At 44.5% G+C, this 14458-nt stretch overlaps 1 protein-coding gene across 2 annotated transcripts in view; it reads left to right on the forward strand.

Moving 5' to 3' along the window:
- WWOX (WW domain containing oxidoreductase) overlaps positions 1-14458 on the forward strand; it is a 919890-nt gene that overhangs the window by 269980 nt on the left and 635452 nt on the right. For both annotated transcript variants that reach the window (XM_066583725.1, XM_066583726.1), the window contains exon 9: positions 888-1152. In XM_066583725.1, coding sequence (XP_066439822.1) covers positions 888-1152 — 265 coding nt within the window. The remainder of the gene's footprint in view (positions 1-887; positions 1153-14458) is intronic.

A 14458-nucleotide genomic window follows, 5' to 3' on the forward strand; every position in this document is an offset into this window, starting at 1 on the left:
GAGCGTGGGGGGGTGGGTGGAACGGGATGGAGATCTCTCGATCTCTCCCGCTCCCTCCTGCTCCTTCCCCCCCCCCCCCCCGCTGCCCCCTGAATCTTTTTGGACGTGCAGGCAGTTACTTTACTTGAAAATGCCGATGCTCAAATAATTTCCCTAACTGAGCATGCTCGCTCATCTCTAATCCAGACCTTTCTCAAATTGGTTTATGGGATTCCCAAGCATCTCCAGTCTGGATACAATTTTAACATGTCCAATATTTACTGCTAATTTAATATGTTGTTTTGGCTTTTTTAATTTGTTATTAGAGATGAGCGAACGTACTCGGTAAGGCCGATTTCGCAATTGAGCACCGCGATTTTCGAGTACTTCACTACTCGGGTGAAAAGATTCGGGGGGCGCCGGGGGGAGGCGTGGTGGAGCGGGGGGTAGCAGCGCGGAACAGGGGGGAGCTCTCTCACTCTCCCTCTCCCCCCCCACTCCCCTCTGCAACCCCCCGCTCACCCACGGCGCCCCCCCGAATCTTTTCACCCGAGTAGTGAAGTACTCGAAAATCGCGGTGCTCGATTGCGAAATCGGCCTTACCGAGTACGTTCGCTCATCTCTATTTGTTATCAATATTCCTAACCTTAAAGAATAAAATTTATGTTGCTGCATTCAAATAATTACAAAATCAAATCTAAATTTTGTACAAAACAAAAACGCTAAAAACAAACATAAAACGTTTAATTATTTAATGTAAAAAAAAATTCAGTTCATTTCTAAGGATGAACATCATCACCCCCTCAGACTGTAAAACTGTTTATAGCCGGCACTAGTTTCATCTTTCTGGACCGCAGCTCCGATTTTACTGGCAGGATGTTATATGTGTTTTTTCCTTTTAATTTTAGATTCACAGAAATTAAAGATTCATCGGGGAAACTCGACCTCAACCTGCTTTCCCCATCTAAGAAAGACTACTGGGCTATGTTAGCGTACAACCGTTCCAAACTTTGCAGCGTTCTCTTCTCCAGGGAATTGAACCGCCGCCTTTCTCCTCATGGGGTGACGTCCAACGCGGTGCATCCAGGAAACATGATGTATTCATCCATTCACAGAAACTGGTGGGGGTACAGGTTGCTGTTTGGTTTGGTCCGACCCTTCACAAAGTCCATGGTGAGTGAAGTTCTTTACATACTGTTAGCTTTAGCTGTTGGCATCAGATCAAAGCGGATTGAAAATCCAGATGTACGTATTTTCTCGACCTCTCCGCCTTTGATACCTGCGAGCTTCATTTCAGTAGTTTATGGTGCTCTGACGCCATAATAATCTCTAAACAATCCCTTCTGTAGCTTCCAACCTTGAGTTACTTTGCAGTAGAGATATTACTCCTTCTGATAATTACTCAATGATGTGCAATACATTTGTCTGAGAAGCGGAGACAAGAGAAATGCGATACGATAAAATCATGGGAATTGGCTTTTTCGAATTGTTAAGAAAGAACTGAATTGAAAAACATTGCAGACATTTGGCCGGAGGTCTTATTGGAATGACTGCCCTAGGAAAGTTTGGAGAGGTGTGGTAAAGCTTCACGGTGACCTCTTCTCTTTTCCGGTCATTAGCTGCAATATATTAATATTTGTGGGGCTTTTTGTACTACTTTCAGCAAATATTGTATATATAATATTTCATCTCATAGCTGCCCTATTATAAAGATTTCTGCCTTTTATTGCTTGTTTTGAATGTGGCATACATCAGTTGACATCCAGTGGCGCATAGGTAAAAAAATGCTGGATGTAAATGAAGTCATGAGCATTTTAGTTCTATACATTGCGATGAAGTCTATCCGTTTATTGTTTTTTTCGGTTTTTTGCTTTTGACTTGATACATTGGTTCCTGTGGTTGGCAGCTATAGTATTGCAAATGCAATAGAGAAAGATCAAAGTAATTAAAAACAACAGGACCAGAGTTTTGGGTTTCTGCTTAACATCCTTGTGTTCTTGAGGAACTTAGATTAGTTATTATAAAATGTGCTAATGCAAAACTTTAAAGATTCTTTATAAGTGGTGTAAATCAAACATTGTCTATATTGGTAAGTGAGTATATGAAGGATACTTCCTGACAACTTTGACTGGTAAGTTGACTCTGTAAGGACTTGTTCAGATTCGTGATAAGCTGTGCTGTTTTTTTTTATTGTTAGGCTCCATCCTTGGTGCCAAACAACCTCAAAAGCAGAAGTGTGGGGTCCGGCACATGCACTGGACAGAACCCATTGACTAGAAGGGGTTCCATCAAGCTGCTATTAACCAGTCTGGCATTTTACTGGATAAAATTGCATTGCCTGCTATTTCATCCGGGATGTAGTGGAAATTAGCAGTGAGGAATCCGACGCTGGAGTGAACAAATCCTTATATACAAGTTCGGCCTTTTGGTCTAGAAAGTACATGTTGTGCTTGGATATTAAATTGATGAAAAGCTTTATACAGAGAGTATATACAAACAGCTCTATCACAAATTGGGCTAATGTTGGGCTTCTTGGTACCTAGGCATCAAGGATCTTTTTGGGGGGACCATTGCACACTTCAGTTAAGAATAGTTTTCTTTGTATTTGGCATTGATTCTAAATGATGTAATATTATTGATCCTTCACAATGTTTCCTATCCTTACAGAGAAGAGAGGGTAGCAAATTTACAAAGCTCAGTCTGGATACATGTAGGGTTATATTCTTTGGCTCTAATTAATATACCTATAATTTATACTTTAAAGTGACTATGAAAAAGAAAAAAAATAACAACTGGGCATGAAATAAAAAAAGAGGCAATAACTCGCCTGTCTTCAGCCCCCTGGAAAACAGCTGAGCAGCTCCGGCTCCGGTTCTGTACATCCGTCAGAAATCAGGTGACTGCCGCAGCCAATCAGAGGCCGCAGCGTCACAGTCCTGAACTCCTGGCATCTTGGCTCCCAGGATGTGGGTGATGATGCCAGGATTTCGGAAGGGGACAGTGGGGTCTCTGATTCCTGCCGGACCTACAGACTGCTCAGATGTTTCCCAGGGGGCTAAAGACCAGGTGAGTTATTGTCTCTCTTTTTTATTTTCTGCCATGCCCAGTTGTTACTTTTTTTTGTGGGAAAGCCTCTTTAAATTGATTCCCAATGCCAGTTTGCTGCGTCTAGAGATAACACGATTTAGTCATGTGTAACATATATAATTTTTTAAGAGTGCAACGTTATTTTGTCCCTTGATGAATATAATGTCCTTTCCCATTGAACGCTCAGTGGATCCAACTATGATAGTTTTGTGATATTGAATCATGTTTACGTCTATCTGTAGATTTACTAGCTTTATCAACTGTCCTTGGATGGGATTCAGCAGTTGCCTTGGAACATCCTAGAATTAAGCGGAAATACTATATATAACGATTTTTATTTATATTTATTTTAACACGTTTTGAACACAGATACTACCGTATATTTGCCCATTGAGATCATAGGACATCGGCAAGGGTTGTTCTCATGAAGCAACTCCTTTGTTTCATGGTAGCCCTTCAAGTAGCATAATGTGGGTCCCAATGATATGCACCCATAATGACATTTTTGGGAGGGCGGGGGAGGGGATAACTGAAATAACTGTTATCACATCCTACATCTCCAGATCTGAGATAGACATTCCGCCAACCCGTCTATTATTTGATATATACGTTTCTTTGATGTGTACGAAGCAAGGATCCCAAATAAAGCAGAGCTTCGAGCCCAAGTGCTATTATCACACACTCAGTGCAGTCTTTAATAGAAAGAAATATTTTTTTTGGGCAGCGGTGGGAGTTGAAAGAATATCAAGTGTTAGGGGGCAGCGAGCGCTTAGCAGATGTTACACCGAACTCAAATTAATAATAAAAAAAAAATCCTCTTTTTCTAACATTTGAAAGTGGGTCAGGTTTGTTGAAGTTCTGAGACTATTGGGTTACGTTTCCTGTTTCGCCGCGAAGCCAGCCATTGTGCAAGAACTTTAACAGATGTGCTGTTCCCCTTTTTTTAATAGATGGGAATAAAAACTCTGGTTCTGTTGCAGAGTTATAAATTACAGTGAGAAAGCTCAAGCTGTCACTGCGTTAACCTTAACTCGCCGGAGCAGCGGGAATCTGCCCCGGAATAACCTGATGCCGAAAGATTTATAACTCGAAAAATGTAACAGATTCCAGAAAGGATGGAGATGTGTTGACGGCTCCGTCAGACAGAGACGAACATTGAGGATTCTGGGCAGAGAAAACATTTGTCTTACCTACAGTCCGCTTCTTTTGGGATTGATCCCGCTAAAATGGCATAGCGTCTACATTATACAAGCCCGGCCCTACAGAAAAGATGACAGGACTGTAAATTTGAGGGGATTAGAGCATTTTTGGCTCGGGGGTTTATTTACTGAGCGCACTTTATAGATCTGCTTGATGGATAAATTAGCTAATGAGAGATCATCCGGCTAGATGCGAGCAGGTCCTTAAAGTCAAGCGAGCTCAATGCACAGATCACTGGATGTCTGTTTGATGTTATGTAGTATTATCACACTGCGTTATATATAATATGTAATATTATACAGTGCTTTACTATATTTTGTATTCCGGAATAAAATAAATACCTTTTAACCCTTTCCAATTCACTGTCTGACCTCTGAAGACATTATGATTTAAGGCTGTACAGCTCCGATGTTGAAAGACGTCCGTCAGGGTTCTCTTACTGTATATTGCCAGGCTCTCTGCTGTCGGAGCCTATCCAACGTGTCACCTCATGCAGTACTGGCTTTAGTCAGCAGATAGCGCCGTTGTATAAGGGCAGCAAAAGAGTAAGCCCCCTAGGAAAACCAGGATACAAATTGGATTGGAAAGGGTTAAATGTAATATATGATTTGGGTGGATGCGCGCTCAATAGATGCAGGCTTGATAGATATGTGTGTGGTAGATACCTGCGTGATAGATACTTGTGAAATAGATATGCGATGGAAAGATGCAGTAGACTGGTAGATGCGCTCAATAAAAACCTGATAGATATGCGCACGAGAAATACTTGATCAATATGCGCTTGATAGATGTGTAATAGATATGTGCTCAATAGATATGTGATAGATACTTGTGTGATAGATATGCGATGGAAAGCTACGGTAGATTGATAGATATGCCCTAGGTAGGTATGGTCTGGGTAGATGCTCACTGTATAGATAGACACACGCTGGATACATGCATGACTAATACATGTGCAATGGATATGCATGCTCAGTTGATATGTGCTAGATGCACGTGTGATAGATATGCAATAGATACAGTAGATCTGTAAAGGCGCACTGGCTAGATGCATGCTGGGTAGATAGGCGCTCGATAGATGTGTGATGAATATGCGCTTGATAGATGCATGATATGTTTTTGATAGATACTTCTGTGATAGATATGCAAAAGAAAGATACAGTAGATCGATAGATAGGCGCTGGGTAAATTGGCCTGAGTAGATGCTCACTGGCTAGATAGCTATGTGCTGGGTACATACTCACTCGATACATACCCAGTAGATACATGCTTAATAAATACGTGATTAATATATGCTCAATAAATATGTGATAGATACATGTGTGATAAATATGCGAAAAGATACAGTAGATCGCCAGATATCAAATAATTTAATGCTGTTTCTAAGGGTGCATTTACACTCCACTGATTTTGGTGCATCCGACTCCAGGGAGAAATCTGCTGCAGATCCATACCAAAATCTGTGACAAAATCCGCAGCAAATCAGCAATGTGAAAATACATCCTAAGGCCGCCTGCACACGGGCAGAAATCCCGCGGCGGTATTTCCCGTGGGATTTCCGCCACTGAAAGTTTGCATAGGAGTGCATTACAATACGCACTCCTATGCAGACGGCCGCGGTTTGGCCGCGCGAAATCTCGCGCGGCAAACAAACCGCGGCATGTCCTATTTTTGTGCGGGGCACGCACTCACCCGGCCGCCGGCTCCGGTCTGTGCATGCGCCGGCTGCGCCGCAGCCGGCGCGTGAAAGAGCCGGGGCCGCCAGGCGCGGGTGAGTACGCGCTCGTCCCTGCAGGCTCTCGGGTCAGGTTTCGCGGCGAGAATTCTCGCTGCCGGATCCGACCCGCTCGTCTGCAGGCGGCCTAAAGGAGTATTCCCTATGTTAGCCATTCATGGGAAACCTAGAGCTCCTTATTAGCAAATCAGTGGTTCTCTGTTGTCCAGCTGTGGCTACAAATAGGCGGCGGCTGAATGGAGAGGCAACTGTACATTTGTGACTCTGTCCATTCAGCTCTAAGGATAGACAGGTGAGCACCTTACCAGGTAGACCATGGGCCTCCCACTTCTGCAATACCTACGTCATACATTTCTAAGGCTTCACATCTGCGTCAGCATGCCATTACAACTTCCGTTGTTCCGCACTATTGTAGAACACTGACAGTAACAGTAGTTCTGGATCAGTCATACGTTGAACACCAGTAGTGCCCAACGGACCCCGTTGACTATAGTTGAGTCCTCCGGTTTTCACTATGGTACTGGAAAAAAGCAGTAGCACTATTTTTTCCGGTAAATTTAGCACAATCTGCAACTGAGGCTCTTTACAGAACCTCCAAAGTAGAACGGGGCCGAAAATGGTAAAACCTCTACATTGTAATATCTGTAATTTCTTGTACTTCATTCACATTACCTTTGTGATACAGGGATTGTGTCATGAGTCGGAGTTCGGTCATATAAACGATTATATCGTATTGTTGTTGTTATATCTGTTACCTTCTGTTTCTACTGCTTTGTTTGGTTTATTATGGCTGGAGGTGAGATATGCGCCTTTGGTCACTCTATTAGTTCCGTAGTATTAGTATATTTTTTTGCATGAGAATTATTAGAAGAAGCTTTTTTATTTCCTGAGAAAGCTTTTCTGTCCACTTGGAAGGATTACACGGGCACGATGAAAGGGAAGCATTTTATCATCCAGAAGCTTTACTACTAGAATAGATTATTCCAATAAAAACTTTGACTATTTACCGTAATTCTCATTCATTTTATTCCCAATGCTACATAAAACAGGTGAGACTTGTCAAGATAATATCTCTGGTTTTACCATATAAGTTATTCTCTATAATGTGTCGCCATTGTTCATACTTATTGGGGTGGTGTCCAATGGGTTTATGTCTCTGACCGTAAACTGTGCCGCTCTCCTGAAAGATTAGCACTGTGGAATATCTACTGTACTTTTGACAGTCCGTGTGTGAGAGAGTGGGGGCTTATATCATTTGTGAAACACCGAGCAGTACTTTAAGCGACCCTCTGATCCTGGGTCTAAAATCCACAAGGTAAGAACTGAGAACTACATAGCACTGACACCTGGTGGACATATTGCTGGATAAAGGGGCAAGTTTAGTCCCAAAACGCGTTGCACCAGCATATAGTCAGACCTTTGTTTTTTGGGGGTTTTTTTGGAATACGAATAAAAAAATATTCATACTTTTTGGAATATTCTTTTGCCGGAGTGTTCTGTACCATATACAACTAGTAATTATTAGGAAATTATAGTACCAGTGTTTCTGGTGGCGCAATATGCCACACAGCTGTGCTACATGGTAAATCCATTATGATAACATACATCACACACACAGCTCTACTACATGGTGCATCCATGCTGATTTCCAGACATCACCAGCAGACTCCTGAATACAGTGATCAGCCCCTGGTTATGTGATCACTGACTCCACACACACACACACAGGTGATCACATAACGTCATCACAGGTCCTGGTGGCTGCTGGCGGCTTATCCAGTATACAGTACTTTTTACCAAACTGCACAATGGCTCCTCCCACAGCAGTGACATCACCGCAGGTCTTTCCGCCCACTGGATTTCTGTGTGGCAGTAGACCAGTGTCTCCTGTCAGGACCGCTGAATTGTGTCTGAGATAATAACGGCTTAGTTGTATTCTCATTTTGGTTTTTTTTGTCCTCCGTTTCCAAGAGACCTAACTTTGTTATTCTTCTGTCGGTCAGGCTCTGTGTTTTATATACCTTCTAAGACCTGTGATGACGTCAACAGGGGCGGAGCAAGAGAAGCACCCATACACAAACATACATACTCACAGTGGTCATTCTGCTACCGATCCAATTCTTTCTGGCGCCCCTCTCTTATTTATTTTACATATTTATATAGCACATACTTATTCCGTAGCACTGTATGTCACTTGATGTCCCCATTGGGACTCACAATCTAAGATCACCTATTGGTATATATTTTTTAAAGTGCAGGGAAAAAACAAAGTACCCAGAAGAAACCAACACAAACACAGGGAGAACATACAAACTCCATGCAGATCTTGCCCTTAATGGGATTTGAATGCAGGATTTCAGCACTGCAAGGCTACAGTGCTGCTTCTTCAATCTTTCAACATGATCGCAGCTCTTCCATCACTACTCAATGCACACTGGATCCTGCATTCAGATTGGCCAGCACTGGCCAATCAGAACAGCCTATAATGTCTTAGATTTCTGATGCATCACCAGGACTCAGCATGTGTCTGGTTGTCTATGAATTGACATAGCCATGTTGAAAGAATAAAGAGAGGCCTCAGACATGCCTCAGAAGCGAATCGGCGACAACAAGTAATATTATTACCCCTCCCCTAGTCTGTAGACAAATGTTGCCCTGGACTGGGGTTGTCTTTTTAAAGGGTACTGATAGTTTTATTATCTCAATGCAACTTTGCATTATAGCGTTGATAAGAAAAAAACTAGCATTGTGCGTACAGAGCTCTATGTACACATATCTGTATCCATAGTAACAGACTACAAACAAGCTGTGTAGTCTGATCCTGAAGTTATATGCTGCTCTACCTTGCTAATCTACAAGATAGTAAGAGAGAGAGAGTATATTGAAAGAGAGTGTGTAGTCTGTCACCATAGAGACAAATAGGTTTTGTAATATTTATAGACTTGCCTTTTTAATTTAGGTATGTTGGATCAGTAAACAAGTAAGTTGCAAAAGAACTGGTCCCAAGTTAGCAGAACATGCCACCCACGCTTCTGCTCTCACTCATTTTTTTGGAGAAAGAATGACACTGGTATATAGTACAGGAATGGGTGGCACAGATTAGGGTGCATCGATACTACATTTGAGATCTGTCCTGGGAATCCACATGAATCTCCAAAAATGGCAACCAAGCGGAACCCTTGATGAAACCATAGTAATCTATTAGTATTTGACAACACTATTATTTTTGGCACAAATATCGGAAGGAACAGAAACCTGCTCAAACAGACTTTACTGATCTTGTTTTAAGTAATGAAAGCCTGTAATGTTATCCATAATTTCGTCTGGAGGACGGAAACCTGGGATGGATCCCAAAAAGTTCCGTGGACACACCCTACAGTACTTTCATGTTGTACATTGTTAAAGGCAGCAGGGGCACTATCTCCATGACAAGGTACAGACAAACCTCTACAGGTTGAGATTTCATCTTTTAGTTGTTTCGGGGTCGTTAATTAAAACACTGACTGTTAGACTTTTATGATGTCATCATTTGGGGTATGACTCTACTGGAGGTGCTGGCTTACATGAGAGCAGTTGGCAGTAAATGGTCTTGAGGAAATAAGATCATACATACTTATATTTAGTGCCAAATATTGAAACAGACAGAAAACTTGAAGTGCGTCAGGAATTTGTTTTCTGGCAAAGCGCGCACATCTCTATGAATGTGCACACGTTCTGGATTCATTTCTTAGGAGACCTGGTTTATTATGTAACACAGGCACAATGAAGCCCTTTTTCTCCAAGAAAATAAACAAGTATGATAATTTTACCTCAACATCAACACACGGCCTAAAAACAAGTGTAAACAGTTGTAACGAGAGATCCGCCGCGACGTGTATGACCTCAGTTCTTAGAAACCGTTGGACTGTTCCACTGTAACCAAATATTTAAAGGGTACGTGATGCGTTTACTGAGAACGGATGCTATTTAGAGAAGAGAAGGGATTAGTATATACAGTGTATACATAATACCGTGGATTATAAACTACATTTTACAATTCCGTTTTCCCCGAAAAGTCAGATCGGGAGGCGTCCAACAGCTGAAACGCACACTGGTTCCATAAACAAGCAGATCCTGGTCCTGTACTGACTGTAAATGTTGGTTCCTCTAGACTGAAATGAATGATTCTTGTGAATCTGCAAGTGATAGGACTTGGAGGTCTCCCTCGCACACTACCACATTAGAGTTTCAAAGTACGTCTATGAGACCCCACTGTATCTAGAAGCAATACAGCGGAGTATGGAGGCACTATAATGTGGCACAATGAGTGCCTACTGCTCTGTAATAAAGAACAGCTGGCACTCCCTTGTGCCTCCATTTGGCACTTGCACAACTGTAGCTCTGTTGTGAGCCTTAGGCTTAAAGGGGTTGTCCAGGATATAAAAAAAGCATGGCAACTTTTCTCAAAAAAACAAGGAAAAACAAACTATTACTCGATCGAGCATTGTCCTTAGCGAGTATCTTCCCGCTCGAGAGAAAAGATTCGGGCGCAGGTGACAGGTGAGTTGCGGCAGTCAGCAGGGGGGAGAGAGGGAGAGAGAGATCTCCCCTCCGTTCCTCCCCGCTCTCCTCCGCAGCTCCCCGCCCGCCGCCGGCAGCCGAATCTTTGCACCCGAGCGGGCAGGTACTCGCTAAGGGCAATGCTCGATCGAGCAATTGTCCTTAGTGAGTATACTCGCTCATCTCTAGTGTTTAACCAATAGTAAAAAAAAAAAACATGACGGTGTAAAGAATCAATGCAACTCTCAAAAACATCCAAGTTTCCAATAATAGAAAAAAAGTTTGGCCAATGGTTCTTTCTTCAAAAATTATGAAATATTTACCTCTTCAGCGGTTTTCTCCACCTTCATTTCCTACTACTTACATGGCGGAGGGTAAACTACCTACTCTGTACAAATAGATAGATGGAAAAAAAAACAGCTCGCCACCACAGGATTGACCGAGTCTTCATGTGAATAAGTAGGTGCAGGGAAGAAAAACACTCGCTGCAGCAGCAAACCAACAGGTCATAGGAAAAGCAGGACTTCCAGCACTATCATACATAAAATGTAGCTTTTATTACATTGTCTACATCGTCTAAAAGGCAATGAAATAAGAAGCGGTGGATAAAAACAGGAATGCTTTCATATTTCAAGCCATATAACCCTGGCTTTTAGTCATAGCCATGACTGAGATGATTATATGGCTTGAAACATGTAAGCTTTCCTGTTTTTTCCTGTGTTTCCCATTGCGTTACCTTTTAGAAGATGCAATAAAAACAGTTTTTTTTTTAAACAACTTACTTTGCCTAGAATATCTAATGGCCGCAGGTGTGTCCATGTCTGTATAGGTTGTAGGAACTCTGATATCTGTTTTTGAATGTATAGTATTTAATCGTAGACCAAGTGGTTTACATTTGCCCATGTTGTATTGTTGGCACAAAAAAGTTTTTAAAAAATTACCTATAAGTAACCAAATGCAGGGGCAGATCCACGCTTTGGGTTCTTTATATAATTGCATATGCCACACAACAGGAATATCTACTTCCTAGAACCCTTTTTGGCTGTAGCAGGTAATTATAAAACTGCTCTCAATGTAGTACGATGGTTAAGCATCAAAATAATTTGCTGAGTATTCCCATCCAAGCACCTCATTTAACAGCTGATGGTGTGTATCGAAAATGTTGACAGGAGACGGTCATGCCTTAATGCATATTGGATCAGTAGGAATGAATTAGGGGTCCTGGAGGAACGTCCTTTGGTTTATGATATGAAGACTGGTTTTGGCATTTTTATGGCTTGCTATTTTGCTCACAATATTGTCAGTATTTCATTTAAGACTCAATTAAACCTGCCGGAGCCACATAGTTCCACTGGAAAACAATGAAGGAACAGCCTAATTACAAGGCTCAGCAGAACTGGCATAGAGCTATCTGTTATGTAGACCTGTAGATCCTTCTTCTTCAGAGGCCCTGTAACCCTATATGGTTTTTATCTTGTATTCAGGTCCGTCTTATGTAGAAATGCATTTATAACCTATTGTTATTATTGGTTTTATATAAATTCTAGACTGTGCAGCCAATGATATGGCTATAGGGTGCAGAGGTTGGAGATCACTAGTGCTCTGGGAATCGAGCTAGGCTTAGGGTCTCTCTGTTACCATGTTTCTTCGTAAATAAGACGTGCTTCGATAATAAGCCCTACCCTGATTTTCGGGAGGCGTGGGCTTGAAATATAATCCCTCTCCCAAAAATAAGCCCTAGCTACACTACATGAAAAAAACAATACTCGCCTACAGGCGGCGTCTGGGTCCCTCATGCTGCGATGCGGCGCTACGGCAGGCTCCTTAGGCCTCATGTCCACGGGCAAAAGAAGAATTAAAATCCGCAGCAGATTTTAACTCTTCTCCTGCACGCGGATCCGCATCCCATAGGGATGCATTGACCACCCATGGGTAGATAAATACCCGCGAATGGTCAATAAAAGTGATTTTTATAAAAATGGAGCATGAAAAAATCTGGACCATGCTCCATTTTCCTGCGGGTCTCCCGCGGGCTTCTATTGAAGCCTATGGAAGCCGTTCGGATCCGCGGGAGACAAAATTCGGAATTTACTCACCTGCTCCGGTTCTTCCCTTCGCCGCGGCTCCATCTTCTCTCCGTCGCGGCCGAATCTTTTTTCTTCGGGCCGGCGCATGCGCGGGGCACGTCACCGACGTGCCCTGCGCATCCGCCGGGCCGAAGAAAGAAGATCCGGCCGCGACGCAGAGAAGATGACGCCGTGGCGACGGAGAGGTAAGTTTATTCTTATTTTTATGCCTCATGTCCGCGGGGCAGGAGGGACCCGCTACGGATTCTCCATGGAGAATCCGTAGCGGGCCTGATTTTCCCCGTGGACATGAGGCCTTAGTAGTCCACAGCGCTGAACGAGCATTCGCTTCCTGGTAACGGGGTTAGAATACCCCGCCTCCAGCAAGAGATTGCTGTGATTGGATCACGAGCGCAGTGGCTCAGCCAATCAGAGACGGTGCGATGAACCAATCACAGCCATTCAGTGAATGACATCATTGAATGGCTGTGATTGGTTCATCGAGTGCCGGCTCTGATTGGTTGAGCCACGGTGCTCGTGATCCAATCACAGAAGTGTTTTGCTGGAGGCAGCGTATTCAAGCCCCGTTACCAGGAAGAGAATGCTCGCTCAGCGCTGAGGACTGCACAGAAGCCTGTCCGAGCGCCGCGATTGGCGTAAGGGACCAGAACACCGCCTGCTGGGTAAGTATTAAGACACCCCCTGAAAATAAGTCACTGTGCCTCTCTAGGGGCAAAAAATTATATAAGACACTGTCTTATTTCCAGGGAAACGCGGTACATGACAGGGGCTGGTCAGACGCCAGGAGTAGCGACACGAGACGGAGGCACGAGCAAGCGGGGAGCTGAAGGGGACAGCGGAGCAGCTCAGCAGCCGAAGCAGGTGCGGGGGCAGCGGCAACTGAAGCAGGCACGGGGGCAGGAGTGACCAGTGGGACCGGAGCGCAACAGCGCAGTAGCCGGCGCCAAGAGGCCACCAGGAGTTCAGCGGAGCAGCTGAGACAGGAGGGCAGAGTGAGCGGCCGCCGGGACAGCGGGTGACGTCACCAGGAGGAGCGGAGGAGCTGAGTATCTACCTCTGTGTGTGTTTGTGAGCTGTGTGTCTTCTGTGTATCTGGTTAGTTGTGTCTTCTGTGTGTGTGTGTGTGTCTGGGGGTCTAAGTGTTTGTGAGGGGGGGGGAAAAAAAAAAAAAAAAAATTTTGACTGTTTGCGCATAAGTGTCAGCGGGTAAGAGGTTGCGCGAGTGAGGCAGCGGGTGAGGGGTTGCGGCAGCGGGTGAGGGGTTGCGGCAGCGGGTGAGGGGTTGCGGCAGCGGGTTAGCGGTTGCGGCAGCGGGTCAGCGGTTGCGGCAGCGGGTCAGCGGTTGCGGCAGCGGGTCAGCGGTTGCGGCAGCGGGCCAGCGGTTGCGGTAGCGGGTCAGAGGTTGCGGTAGCGGGTCAGCGGTTGCGGCAGCGGGTCAGCGGTTGCGGCAGCGGGTCAGCGGTTGCGGCAGCGGGTCAGCGGTTGCGGCAGCGGGACAGCGGTTGCGGCAGCGGGACAGCGGTTGCGGCAGCGGGACAGCGGTTGCGGCAGCGGGTCAGCGGTTGCGGCAGCGGGACAGCGGTTGCGGCAGCGGGTCAGCGGTTGCGGCAGCGGGACAGCGGTTGCGGCAGCGGGACAGCGGTTGCGGCAGCGTGTGAGCGGAGTGTGAGCAAGGCTATCTTCACTACTTCCACAAGTAAATTGTAGATCCCCATTAGGATGAGCTCCATGCCTGGCAATGTCATCCAGTGTGCTACTTGTGCAATGTATGCGGTCCTTGATCAGCCGATCGAGGGTGCATACTGTTGCGCAAGATGCATGCACGTTGCAA

Source organism: Eleutherodactylus coqui, chromosome 11, assembly GCF_035609145.1.
Source record: "Eleutherodactylus coqui strain aEleCoq1 chromosome 11, aEleCoq1.hap1, whole genome shotgun sequence".
NCBI lineage: Eukaryota > Metazoa > Chordata > Amphibia > Anura > Eleutherodactylidae > Eleutherodactylus > Eleutherodactylus coqui.